This window comes from Glycine max, chromosome 11 (assembly GCF_000004515.6).
Source record: "Glycine max cultivar Williams 82 chromosome 11, Glycine_max_v4.0, whole genome shotgun sequence".
NCBI lineage: Eukaryota > Viridiplantae > Streptophyta > Magnoliopsida > Fabales > Fabaceae > Glycine > Glycine max.
In genome coordinates this window covers 11,088,573-11,102,125 of record NC_038247.2, presented here as the reverse complement: position 1 = coordinate 11,102,125, position 13,553 = coordinate 11,088,573, and the positions used below count along the sequence as shown (strand labels likewise).

At 30.5% G+C, this 13,553-nt stretch overlaps 2 protein-coding genes across 2 annotated transcripts in view; both read right to left on the bottom strand.

Annotated features, from left to right (window-relative positions):
- Window positions 1-658, bottom strand: part of LOC100810221 (E3 UFM1-protein ligase 1 homolog) — a 9,933-nt gene extending 9,275 nt beyond the window's left edge. Inside the window, 2 exon segments of the mRNA XM_006590934.3 lie at window positions 2-104; window positions 277-658. Of these exon segments, the coding sequence (XP_006590997.2) occupies window positions 2-104; window positions 277-450 (277 nt within the window). The 5' untranslated portion in view covers window positions 451-658.
- A 2,013-nt stretch (window positions 659-2,671) lies between these two features.
- Window positions 2,672-7,096, bottom strand: LOC100809687 (ankyrin repeat-containing protein At5g02620). The gene is made up of 4 exons (XM_003539052.4): window positions 6,673-7,096; window positions 5,833-6,454; window positions 4,859-5,268; window positions 2,672-3,590 (listed from the first exon to the last, which is right to left on the bottom strand). Exons 2-4 carry the CDS (start codon window positions 6,188-6,190, stop codon window positions 2,709-2,711), a joined length of 1,650 nt encoding a protein of 549 aa, XP_003539100.1. The 5' UTR covers window positions 6,191-6,454; window positions 6,673-7,096; the 3' UTR covers window positions 2,672-2,708.
- Between the last annotated feature and the right edge of the window lie 6,457 nt (window positions 7,097-13,553).

Genomic DNA, 13,553 nt, shown 5'->3' with positions numbered 1-13,553 from the left:
TTCTCCACGTAGTACAAGTCAACTCCAGTAGCGTCAGCGAGATCGATCAAAGAAACGCGCCCTATTTTCTTCACCTCCGACACCATCTCGTTCCTCAGTTGATCCTGACAGCATGCACGATCGCATTAATAAACGTTCGATTAAGAATCAGCACAACACAGTGAAGGAAGCACGGAAGCACAATCGATTATCGAATTGAATCAAATTCATTGAATATGAAAATTACGAACTCGGAAACCTAATCAGAAAAAGAAGCGAAGCAGAGAGAGAGCGTACGAGAGTGATGTATTCTTTGCCGGAGACAGTGTGCAGAAGCTCGAAATCGATGATTTGGAGTTGCTGCAGTTTTTGGACCAATTCGACGACGTTTCGCTCCGATAAGCGAATGCTGGACTTGGCTTGCTGCGCGAACTCGAATTGTCGCTGCAGCTCGAGCAATTCGTCATCCATGGTTCGATCTTCACGCACGCACCGAAGAAGATTGCAATGCGTTTCTCTTTCAACCTTCCGAGCTTGCGAATTCGATTGGGCGTTTGGATCCCTGAAATGTTCTTCGGTTTTGTATTTGTAGTGACGACGGCATTTATGTTCGGTCACACGATTTTGTTGAAGGGAAATTTGGATTAAGGACGAGATGTCTTTAATCCAAATTTTAATCCTTCCTAATGCTATTGGTGATTAACTTCTTTTTTTATAATTTTAGATATACTTTTAGAGAAAATTGATTAAACCATAAAATTGTTTTAACCGTGAATATTAAACTCATACTTTGAATCCTTCGACAAAATTCCTTTAAAAAATCCTTCTACAAAATAGTAGTAAAGTATACTAGTGTTTAATTTTTATTTATATTAAATATACAAAAAAATTCAGTCAAGAAAAAAGTATATAATTGTAATTTACAATTAGAAAGGATATTAATATGAATTTGAAGACAACAAGCATAAAAATCAACAATTTATCGTGCATGATTATTTCTTATTGAATTATAATTATCATTAAAAAAGTTTTCTATGTTATCAACATAGATTATTTACTTTTTTTTTTGAGAGAGAGAATAGACTACTTACTTAAAAATATGAGCTTAATTTCTATAGTTTTATGAATTTGTAGTTGGTTTGAGTTAAACAAAAGTCAAGTATTTTAAGTAAGATTTCATATTTGAACTTATAGATAAAAAAATATGATTAAAAGAAAAAATTCTATTATATTTAACCAATAATTTTTTTAGCAAAAATTAGAAATTAATAAAAATTAGTGATATGTTGTCATTAAATCACAAACTTTGGTGAGGCAGAGGTGCAAGGGAAAGGATTATTGGCTGTGGCAAGAAGATTCGATAAGATGGAGACTTTACAAAATTTGGGGTGCATCAAGCAAAAATGATTGCATAAAGGAATTGCAAGTTCTAAGTTGATGGACAGGCTAGGTCCATAAAAGCTGAAATTTGGGCCTACATTTGCCAATTTCGAGGCCTTATTTTTCTAAAATGAGTTGTGAAATTGGATTGTTGATTTAATGAAAAAATCTTATTAATTATTAATTAACTTCTGAAAAATAAGCAATTAAACAGAATAAGCTTGTTTCAGTAAGAACTTTTTTCAATGTTTGTACTGACAAAGAAAGTCAAAAACAAAAAGTAAATTACTGTATTTTTGTGTCATGCATCGGATAGAAGAGGAAACTGCAAAACAAGAGAAACAGAAATACAACACTGATTCAACCTACCAAGTACCAAGCATAGTCTTGATCAGTTCATTCAGTCCAGCTGATATGAACATCAAAGTCCAGACAAAGCATACATTAGGCCCAATAGCAATAAATCTATCACTTGATTTCTCTAACCGATGCCATGTTTTAGTCTTTTTGATGTGTCTTTGTATATTTTGTCACATAGCAGAAAAGAAATATAAACTAAAATGTCAACTACGACAATAATTGGGACAGCTGTTTTTTGCATTGTGTCCTCTTCTTTTTTTATTTTTTGTTGCAACTTCATTGTACCCGAGATACTAGAAAACTGTCTGGCTTGGTTTAATGAATGGAGGAAAAATTATCTGTTCTCTTTTTCTCCTTTTTTTTTTCTTGGGACAATGGGGCTGTACTTTTTGTGAAAGCAAACGTGTTATTGATGCATTGAAAATTTCACATGATTTATTGATTAATAATAACTTAACCATTACTTAAGGCATATAGATTAGTAAATGAACTAATGATTTATTCTTAATAAACGTATAACATTGTATTATTTCTTGAACCAATTCATTTTTTGTTATCAATTTATCAGTGTGAAGTATTTAATGATTATGAGTAATCTTTGTAAAAAAAACTTAATTAAGCACCTTTCTTCATACATCTTGTTTAAGAAATTTGAATCACATGATCACTTTAATATTAGTTAACCTATTCAAATATATTTTATTAATTAAAATTGGAATCATTATATTAAAATAATGTGTTTTTTTTTTGTTTAAATAACATGTATTTTTTTTATAATAAATAATCTTATTCAAATTGGATAGGATCATGTTAGGTAATAAAAATTTTCCTCCAAATATTTTAATGTAGCTGTGTAATGTATACTCAAAATTCGGACTCAAAATCTTTGATTAGACTGAAAATAGAGTATTAAGCATACTATTAAACATGGGGGAAGTATGATTATACTCACTTTAGTATGAAAGGGCAACAAGGCTTTATTAGTGATTCTATATCGCATACAATATCTTACGCTCATTGTTTAGTAGCTCAGAATCTGACATAACAGACACTGAAAAAGACCTTGACCTGCTTTCCATTGAAGATTTCCGAATGCTCCTTAAGTTTGAGGCCTCAATGCGATGCCTAATGACCCAGTAACTCATGGTGCCCAAAGTTGTGGCCATTATAGTTGTCCCTATGATTGTGACTCCAATTGCAAGCCACTTCTGGTCCTTCCCCACCACTACAAATGACAGTGCCAAGAAGGCCACAGAGATAAGCACACAAGCCAACCACATTAGTTTGTTAATGATGGCCATCATCTGCTTCTTTGCTTTGCTTTCTATGATCACGACTGAGGTTTGCACCACCACGACGGCCAGAGAAATGAAGAGCGCGATGGAATCAAAGACGAAGAAAATGAGAAATGCAGCTTGCGGTGCTATGTTTGCTTCACCAATGGTCATTCCTGCAGGGAGGACTTTTGGATCATCAGCAAATTGGCCAGGGACTGTGAAGATGGCTGCAAAGGCAACTGTGGCAATGAGGACTGCAACCACAGTTGTGGAGTTTATTGCATTGTTGAGTCCTTCAGCATGCATTTTGTTGATGCGCTTGGCTATGCCTTGAACACCTCTTCGAGTTTGGCGTGTGTGTTCCAACTGGTAGTGGACTTCATGCTTTATGTCACTCACAGTTTGTTTCAACTCTCGGGCTGTAGCTGTTCCTGGTTGAGCCTTTATGGCTTTGGCGCTTCGAACACCGTGTTCAAGGAGAATGTCTTTAATTTCAGAATTCCCAGTTTTCTCAGCTGTGTCTAGTGCAGTTTCGCCAGATTTATTAACTACCAAGCCATTGGTTTCTGTCTGCCCAAGAAGCAACTTAATAATCTGCACTAACAGAAATTAAGAGTTTAGACTCTGCCATTAATCCCACAACTTGAAACAAATATTAAATTATCTTTTCCAATCACATTGTTACTTTATACTAGCAATTTATCTGTATGAAAGCAAATTGAAGATGGTTTGGATTGGATTTTGCTATATTGAGATGATTCAGTCCCACAAAAGGGTCAATTCTGGTCTTGCTAATAGGTAACCAGAAAAAGGATGGTTTATAACATGATGCATATATGCTTCTTCCACTTAGAGATGCAGCAGAATGTTCCTTTATGTTCATAATGAGTATTGTGCTTTATGTTATTAATAATCTCGTTAATACCCCAAAAAACTATTTTTCATGAATGTGAAACTTGATCAAGACTAATTCCTAGCCCTGAATGTTTCAAGTTTCAACACTATTTCTGGTAATGATTCTTCAACTCAAGAGTCTAGGCACTAAAAGTAAGATCATGCTCTCAAAACTTCCTTTTTTCTTCATTTCATTTTTTCAATAGCCAATCCTGTTAAATACAGTCCTATTTTCAAAAACAATATATTTCTGAAGACACTTTCAGAATGTAGAAGCTAAAGGCTCGAATGTAGACACTTTATGAATATCACAAATCAAAACATTGCAATCTGGAATAAGATTCAACACTCAGATGTTACATATGCATATCTCTTGGAAGTGGGCAATTTGTTCACATCTAAAATATGGGGGAAATTGACTCCTCAGTTGCTATGAAGAAAACACAGACACCAGCAACTATAAATTAGATTTCAACCCAAATGTTGGCCAAATCTATTCTTACATTTTTCTTTCGTCCTGGAAACAAGCGCATAAGTCTATAACAGGCACTAACATTCTAAATTTCTAATAACTTAAAATGACTTCAGATGACTGTTTCCAAAATGATTAGCCAAATATCATAAAAAAATTGGGCTGCCACTTCCTTTGTCTTCATATAGTAATAAAAGATTATGGACTCATATTTCAAACTAAAAACAAAAAGAATACAACAACGTTCACCATCCGGAAGAAATCATTCAAGCTGATTGCTACCATGAATTCCTAATACTAGGAGTACTATCAAACAATATGGTATTCTTGTTTTCTATGCAGGATAGGCACACTACGAAAAGAACACGTTTGTGATTTATACAAGTGAATAGTGAATGGCGATCTAAATCACATTCTACTTTTTATCATCATAATCTTACATATGAATTTTTTATGTAAATATAAGCATAATTAAGACAGGCATAGTCTAATTTACCTGAGCCCTGCCCTTCCTGGTTGCTATATGCAATGCTGTGTTACCCTTATTATCAACCATGTTTATTGTTGAGGGATCAGCTTTTATCAACTCCTCCACCACCTCAAGACTCTGTCCCTTCACTGCCATGTGAAGTGCTGTCTGTCCCTTCTTATCTGTCCGCGTTGCAACCACAGGCTCCTTCCCCAATAGCGCTTTCACAACCTCCAAATGTCCATTTCTCGCAGCAGAATGCAAAGCTGTTTTCCCATTACTTCTAGCAATGGTTGCCAGATTACTACCTGCTTCCAATAGAAGCTTTACTATCTCAGTATGCCCTTGTAATGCAGCAGTGTGCACTGCTGTGGTGTTGGATGGATCCACAGTCATTGACAATTCAGGATGAGCCTCCATCAGGATCTTCACAATATCTGCAACAAGAAAAACTGTTATTATGACAAGTACAAAAATAATAAAAAAAGAAAAGGCCAATGTGACCTCTACATCCACGGACAGTCAGAGAGATTCAATTTCTTTTAAGAGAACAAATACAAAGAGTCTCTATCAATGATACAATCAACAACCCATCCCCTATTTTACCCTAATTGCAACCCAATAAACTGATTCACATTCCAAGGAAGTACAAAAAAACAAATCTTTAGATTTTGAGCTCCAAAATATTGGGTCGGGTTTTAGTTCAGGACAATCCATTAACAAAAAATTCAAGGCACGAGGAATTCTAGTAACACACTCTTTCCGACATACTTTCTTGTATTAGTTAAAATTATTGACAACTACAAAATCATGAGAAAAGTTCATCGAATAAGATGTGAAACCCACAAAATTTTGTAATTTCCAATAAATTTCAATTAATAGAAAAGAGTGTGTTGCTTGCATTTCTCTTCAAGGCATCTCAACAAAAACAAAACTGAGATTCCATCCGAAGATCACACACCACAAAAGAAAAAACAGACAAAACCACATTGAAGACATACCTAAATCCCCTTGCTTGGCAGCAATGTGAAGTGCATCAAAACCATTACTGGCCTTAATTCCAGCACCAGCAGGATCATAATATTGAATCAGCTCCCTAACCATTTCAACATAACCATATTCAGCAGCAACAAAAAGAATCGTTTCTCCGCTATGGTTCTGCTTTGTCAACAACACACGCAATTCACCCTCTTCACTACCACTAACCGTGTCTTTCAGAACACTCATATTCCCTGCTCTTGCTGCAGAGTGCAAAGGTGTATCATCCCTTTTACCTGTCAATTGCTTAGTCATTTTTTTCCTTGGCGTCCTTGGCGTGCTTGCTGATGCAGCTTGTGGCTGTGCATTTGGTGTGTCCATTGGAATTGGATTTAACACCAACCTAATGAATCTCTCACTTTTGACTCTTAATTGCTACTATATATCAGAATTCAGAACCTTCTTTTCTTCCTTCCAGCAAAAACCCAGATCAACACTAGCATCTTTCATCCCAAATAATTATCTCTCTCCTTGAAGCAGCAACTCAGAGGAGAGGATCATCCAAATCAATATAAAAAATAAATAAATAAAGTCTGAAAATATCAGAAACTTTATATCCTCCTGCAACCCTCCAGAATCATTGCACTGGTCACCAAAAAAAAAAAAAAAACTGGAGTTAAAACTTAAAAAAGTTAAAACCACAGCACCAAGAAAAAAAATTTGCATTTTCTTCGTGTTTAAGAGAAAGTGGTAGGAGTGAAGTTCTAAAAGAAGTAATCACAAAGGTGCAAATTTAAGAAAAGAAAAGAAAAAATCTTTTTTTTTTATCATAGCTGAGTTTGAAGGAAGAGTCCCAGTCTCACCTTGTTGTGCTATTGTTGGTAGAAAGCATTGAGATTTGAGGATAGCTTTGGTTGGACACCCTGTAATGTAAAGCAACGAACTTTGGGGACAGAGAAGGAAAAAAAGAAAGTGATTTGGTTCTGGGCAATGAATATTTAGAACTTAGAAGGTGAAAAGAATAAGCATAGGCTAAGGCAATAGAGAGCAATGATTAAGATATAAGAGACGAAAGGCACATGTAAGTAACAACTTTATGCGGATCTAAATCAGAGGCAGAGCTATGCTACCAAACTTAATAAGTAACTTAGTGACGATGGAATTAGAAGGAGGAGAAAGTGTTGTGTTTGTGAATAATAGTAAAAAATGAAGAGTGAGTGAAGAGAAGAATAAAAGGAAAAAAGAGTGGCAAACAGCAACGGCGGTGAAAGACAAGCATGAGACCAAAAAAACGAAAGCGTCCAACGAATGGAAACGTAATTAACAGAAGGAAGTGCCACGCGCACTTCGATTCCCACTGCCGCGAGTGGACAATGTGCTTTCTCTTTAAGCAACAGATTTTCAGTTGACTCCTCCATCGCTAATTTTAAGTCCTCATTATCCTTCTTTTTTTTTTCTTTTTCTTTTTTAAATTGAGAAATATATTTGAAATAATAAAGTACTATACTGTATCTATTAAAATAAATTTTAAAATTATAATAAAATATTAAAAGTGAAAAAAATATTCTTCATCATTTTTTAATCAATTATTATAGTTTATATTTTATTTTTTTAAGCTTCTGAATTTGAGAAATTATGAATGGTAAAATGAGTTGAACTTATAATAAGTTGCGTTGAATCATTTATAATTTATTTTTTTATAATACTTTTAAACATTAAGGGGTGTTAGTATAATATAACATATATATGAATATCCGCGTAATATTTTTAAATATTAAAAGAATTAGTGTGAGAATAGAAAAAAAAAGTAATGTTATATGTAATTCAAAGAAATCTCAAGAATGCAAATATAATTTCATCTTTATATTTTTATTTTTTATTATATACTTATTTGGTGTCATAGATCGCCCTTTTATAACTTTTATTTTATAATTATAGCAAGCCAACCCAATTCAAGTGGCAACTTACTCATAATTGAGATGGTTGAGATTTGTAATTCATTCTCAAAGTGGATTTAATCCAATTTAACTAATAATTCTTTTTTTTATTTGTAAGAATCGGAAATAATATCAAAAGGTTTCCAATTATTCATGTATTCTATTAAATCAATTGAGTTATACATTTTATTTAAGGACATTTGGATGCATTTTTTTATTATATATTTTTAAGGGAAAATTTAATGTATATTTGATTTAACTACTTTTATATTACAAATTTATATTTATTTAATATTTTAAAAAAGTAATTTTCATTTTTAAAAAACTAAAGGTATAATTAATTAAATCAATTCAATCTGGTCAAACTTATTTTCTTTTTATAAGCTTGTGGGTTTATGCGTGTTATTTCGTAAATAGTAATAGAACCCCAATTTACCAAATGGGGAAAAAATATGCTTTAATGGTAAACATTAAAAACAAATGGGGAAAAAATAGCATTCGTCACACAAACTATCCTGCATTGATAAATAGTAATAGAAACTCAAAAAAGTGGCACAAATAATTCAACATTTGCGTCCTTTAATGAAAGATTGAGAGATTCAATTTTTGGCTGAAAATAAAGTTACGAAAGAAAGGTATTATTTTACTCTCAAATGAACAGAATGGGTAGGAGGAGAGATAGTTAAGTACTATTACCAAATCCTAATATTTTCTTGTTACAGAAAATAAAAATAAAAACTCGAAACGAATGAGCAATTTCCAACAGAGACATTTGTTCCTCTCCCGAAGCTAGTAAACATAGCAGCCTGTGGGTATCTTACAGTATGCATGTAAAAATCGTCAATATAATTTTTATATTTTAAACATAGTATTCATAACAAGTTCGTTTTTGTCAAATCATCAGTGTTTAATTTCTAATTATATGACAGAAAAGTTGAGTCAAAATCTTAATTTAGTATTTTTGATAATTTTTTTAATAAAAGTAATTTATATAGTTGTCGCCTTTAATAACATTTTTAAGTTTGATAAAATTAATATTTTAGTTCTTTAACTTTAATAAAAAATTTAATATAATCATTTTTTGGTAAATTTTAATCATTAAACTTTTCTTTTTGTGTTTCGGTGGTCTTTTAAGTTTCTATCGTCAATTTTTGTTATAATAATGTTAACCTTTCTGTTAATTCACTCTAACTAAAAAAAGAGTTTCTAAAACAATTATGAAATGAAAAGTTACAATATTGCATTTTTTAAGACTGTGTTAAAAGATTAAACTGAACTGAAGGAAATTAGAAAATTAAATTGAAATTAGAGAATTAAAATACTAATTTTATCTTCAGATTTTAAATTGTAAGTTTGTTGTGGCTATAATGAAACATTTTAAAATTCATTGTTAATAATTATTTCATCTTGAACTGGGTATTTCCATTTTTTTAAAAGTAAACAATATCAATGTATATGATTAAGTACTGACGAGTAGGTGACTCAAGCAATATAAACTTGACTCGTTTTAAGTAAGGTTAAAGATTCGACTGTATGAGGAAATTTTCCAATGAAAAAGCTAGTCACATAACATTGTAAATATTACATTATATTACTGATTTATATAAAAATTTCCAATTGTACGTGAATTGTCTCTTATAAAATATAAAATATACTTTTAGTTCATCAATAAAATAAAAATACCAGTTATGATCTATGAGAGATGGCTCTATGCATCTTGACATATATTAAATCCGAAGTTTTCACTTTTCAAAGACATGCTTCATACTTGATCAATGGATAGTCTAGTTTAAACACACTACCAGAAACGTGCCTTTCTAATGTCAACCTCGTTAATTTGGCACACTCCAACAACAACTAGCCAAGGTGCATGCACTTCGTCTTAAACCAGGTTGATTGCGATGGGAAATAATTTAAACAAAGATTAATATAGCTAGCCAGTGTCACATAAATGATATGAGTATTTCAAATTTGAGTAAAATTTAAAAAATTTGTAAATTGAAAGAAAATAGTAAAATTATAAGATATATACATAATTTATTTAGATACAATTTAAAAAGCTATTTAAAATAATTAGTATGTACATATATAATTAATTATAAAAAAATATAAAGTTCATTTTCTAAAAAAAAACTTAAGAATTACATGTGCCGTTTTCAAGTAATAGTAGACTAAATGATTAAGTCATTTTCAAGGTAGTTAATTTTAATTTAACATACAGAAGTGGAGCATATGGGATCTAGGAGAGAGAAAATAATAATAATGTAAAATTCAAAAGGGATCAACTTGGCATTTATAAGCAGTTTAGATTTTGGAAGAAGAAAATTCGAATGTAAAGAAGAAATTTAAAAATAAATATTTTTATAGTATAAGTAGTTGAAATTTCAGAAGAAAAAATAAATATATTTTTTAAGTGATTAATAATTTAAAATTAAAAACAAAAATATTAAATAATCATCAAGTCATACATCTTAAAATGTTTTTTTTATAAGAGATTTATCTCACTTTTAATAGTGGGAATCAAATTTTAATGTATAAAACATGTTTTATTTATTTAATTATTTTCAAACAATTGAAAGGAGAATTTATTATTATTGATAACAAGAAAGAGAACAAAAGTGAGGGAAGGTGGGAAGTGAGCTAAGCAAATTCACTGGCTTACTCATGACTCAATTTATTCATAGTTCAGTAAAATAAAATTCTTTACATTTATTATCGAAAGATTAAACTTTCTTACACTCAATTTATTAGTCGATAGTTTTTTGGTAAAAGGTAATTTTTGGATAAGGAGATGATGTTTTGATTTCGGATAGGAAAAGTTTTTTATTTATTTATAAAGTAATTATAAACAACTTAAATTACTTAGTCTTAAGAAAACAAATAGGTATTTAAGGATTGATTTGATCATAAGGATACGATAAGAATGTATAAAATAATATATACATATTACATGCAAATAACAAAGTTATTCATATAGAAGGGATTGACGGCAACAATCATGAGATAGGAGTGTATAATAATGTTACTGGTAGAGGTGATGTCAATAATAGTCATAATAAGAGTGGTGAGAGAAAAAAAAATAATGATCATAATAATAAATAAAATAATGATAATAAAAATAAAATGATAATGATAATAATAAAAATGTCATGTAACAACAATAAGAATTGTTATGAATATGTTAGTAGGAATAATAACAATAATATAATTATAATAATAATAATATTAGAAATGATGTCATGCATAATGATTACAATAGTGGATGAGGTAATATTTATGATAATAAAAATTTCAATGACAACATATATGACAGCAAAATAAAGGTAATGGATGGTTGTAAACAATGAAAATGACAATAATAATCTATACGGTGATAGTGATCATGATGACAAAATTAATAATAGTTAAAATGATAATAAATTATAAAAAATGATATTTAGAATAGACAATAATGATACATGACAATAATAAAAGTTGTGATAATAATTATAAAAGTAATAAAAATGATCATGGTGAAAAAAGAAAAAACAAATTCATTAAACTAAAATATTCAAAAGTTTAAATTAAATCAAATTTAAGTCGATAAAAGAAATTTTAACTACCTCTAACTTTGTTCGACTTAATCCACCTCCTCCATCTTTGGTATCAGCCGTGATTAGTGATTAGGGGTTACAGCGAGTTGACTCAACATTGGGTCCACACGATTGGTCTTGACGACGTGATAGTGTCTGTTTTTGGACGGACGTGGGAAAGTGGGCACACCCATGCCACATTATTTAAATGGATACTCATATAATTAATAATTTACAATACACCCATTTAAAAATTGGGTCAGTAATGGCCATCGCAAATTTTTCCTTTATAAAATTTCTGGTACTCAACCATATGGTGGAACTTGTTCTCCGCGTGAAGGTGCAGGCAAAATTAGAATCACTGAAGCAACATATTGACATGCTTCATTTGGGTAACCTGACCCGACAAACACTGAAAAACGCATATGCAAAGTGGTTTGTTTATCCATGCCAATGCAAAATGGTGTAGTAAGAGATTGAGATTCTAATAACTATCTTTCCTTACATTCCCAATCGACAAAAAACTAACTATGGCATTGCCCTCGATTTCGTCTCAGAATAATTGCCTTAATTTCCGCATATAATATCCCTACTCAGAATTTGCACTCAAGATAAGGAGGCATCTACATCTATACACAAAATTCCCTAATAATTGTGCCCCCTATAAATAATTCCCTCAATAATGTCTCGCTCACAACCGTTATTGTGAAGTCACAGTGTATGTCTTATCTTGTGTTTGTCAATATTATCAAACGATTTAGGTAGTGATTTTTTATTTTTTTTTGCTGAGTGCTAGGTAGTGATATTTATACAGGTATATAAATGAAAGGTTTTTTATACAGGAGAACTTGCTAAACTCTAATTTTATAATTATTTACCTTATATATCTTTTAAGATAATATCACATCTCATTAATTTTGTTAAGAGAATCAAATTTTATTTGACCAGTAATAAATACCTATAAACTAATAATATTCTTAACAATTTTCAATGGGATTTTTTTTTCTAACTATATATGTAGTCTGTGTAGAGGACGGTCTTTGAAAATGTAATGAATTAGCTAGGATTGAATTTCACATTCAATAAACCCAATTTTCAAAGAAAAGAGAATACTGGAGTAACCTTGTTGTATTCAATAGGCTATCTGACTCATGGAGACTTGAGAGTTACCCAACTTTTAAAAATAAATAAATAAATATGCTAACATCATTCAAGAGTTTGGTCGTTGTTTCATCTCGTTGACTATGCCATGATAGTGAACGGTTCCAATGTAAAAGTTCAATATGCTGTGATTAGCCATAATATAAACTAAAAAATGACACATCAAATAATGTTACTGCTTACCATCTTAATTAAGAATTCTGTCATAAAACATTTACATAATTAAAAAGAAAAATAACTTAAAATGAAATTTAACTGAAATTCATGTCACGTCATTTACTTTTAAAGAAATAAAGCATTATTATTTCTTGCGCGGGGAAAATCCAAAATATGCTATATATTTGTCTTTCCCATATGTCTCTTGCACATGTGTTTTGTATTATCTCCAGATTCGTTTATCACTATAGTATATCACCGTTATCTATGGTTATTGGCAAAAAAAATACCGTTATCTATCTATCTATATTTTTTTATGTTGCAATAAAAATATAAAAAAATGATAAACCTTATGTAAATTACTATTTATTTTTCATGATTTTTTTTCTCATAACACAACCAAGAAAAAATAACCCAAATCCTCTTCATATACAATATAAAATATAAATGAACCCGTCTGAATACTCAAGTATATCAATAAGATTGTAAGATACCATATATCAAAGCAGCGAGTTCCTCCAAACCAAGTTAATATTTTCAAGTGTTGTTCTGCTGGGCGCGTGACTGTTGGTAGTTGGTACTATCAAACTAATACTACTGTAAAATTGAGTTTTTTTGGGGTCTTTTTGCAATATTTTTCTTTAAAATAATCATATCCATTTATATTATTTTTTATGTATTTTAAAATTAAAAATAAAATATTAAGTAAAAATTATTTTAAAAGAGAATACATATTATAAAAGTATATGAAAAGTTTACTCCACTATGCAAAAATTTATAATATTAAATACAAAGAGGATTTTTTAACTCATTTAATTGAAAAGAATGTGTAATTATTGTAAAACGTTAGTTTAATTAATATTTTCTACATTTTACTTTTTAGTTTAATTAATATTTTCATTAAATATTAAAAATATT

Bases quoted from the DNA above. Each gene is read 5' to 3' on its own strand.
- LOC100809687 (XM_003539052.4), bottom strand. From the start codon at position 6,190: ATGGACACACCAAATGCACAGCCACAAGCTGCATCAGCAAGCACGCCA. The intron at 5,269-5,832 runs GTATGTCTTCAA...TTCTTGTTGCAG, and splicing joins TGCCAAGCAAGGGGATTTAG to ATATTGTGAAGATCCTGATG. The intron at 3,591-4,858 runs GTAAATTAGACT...CTGTTAGTGCAG, and splicing joins CCAGGAAGGGCAGGGCTCAG to ATTATTAAGTTGCTTCTTGG.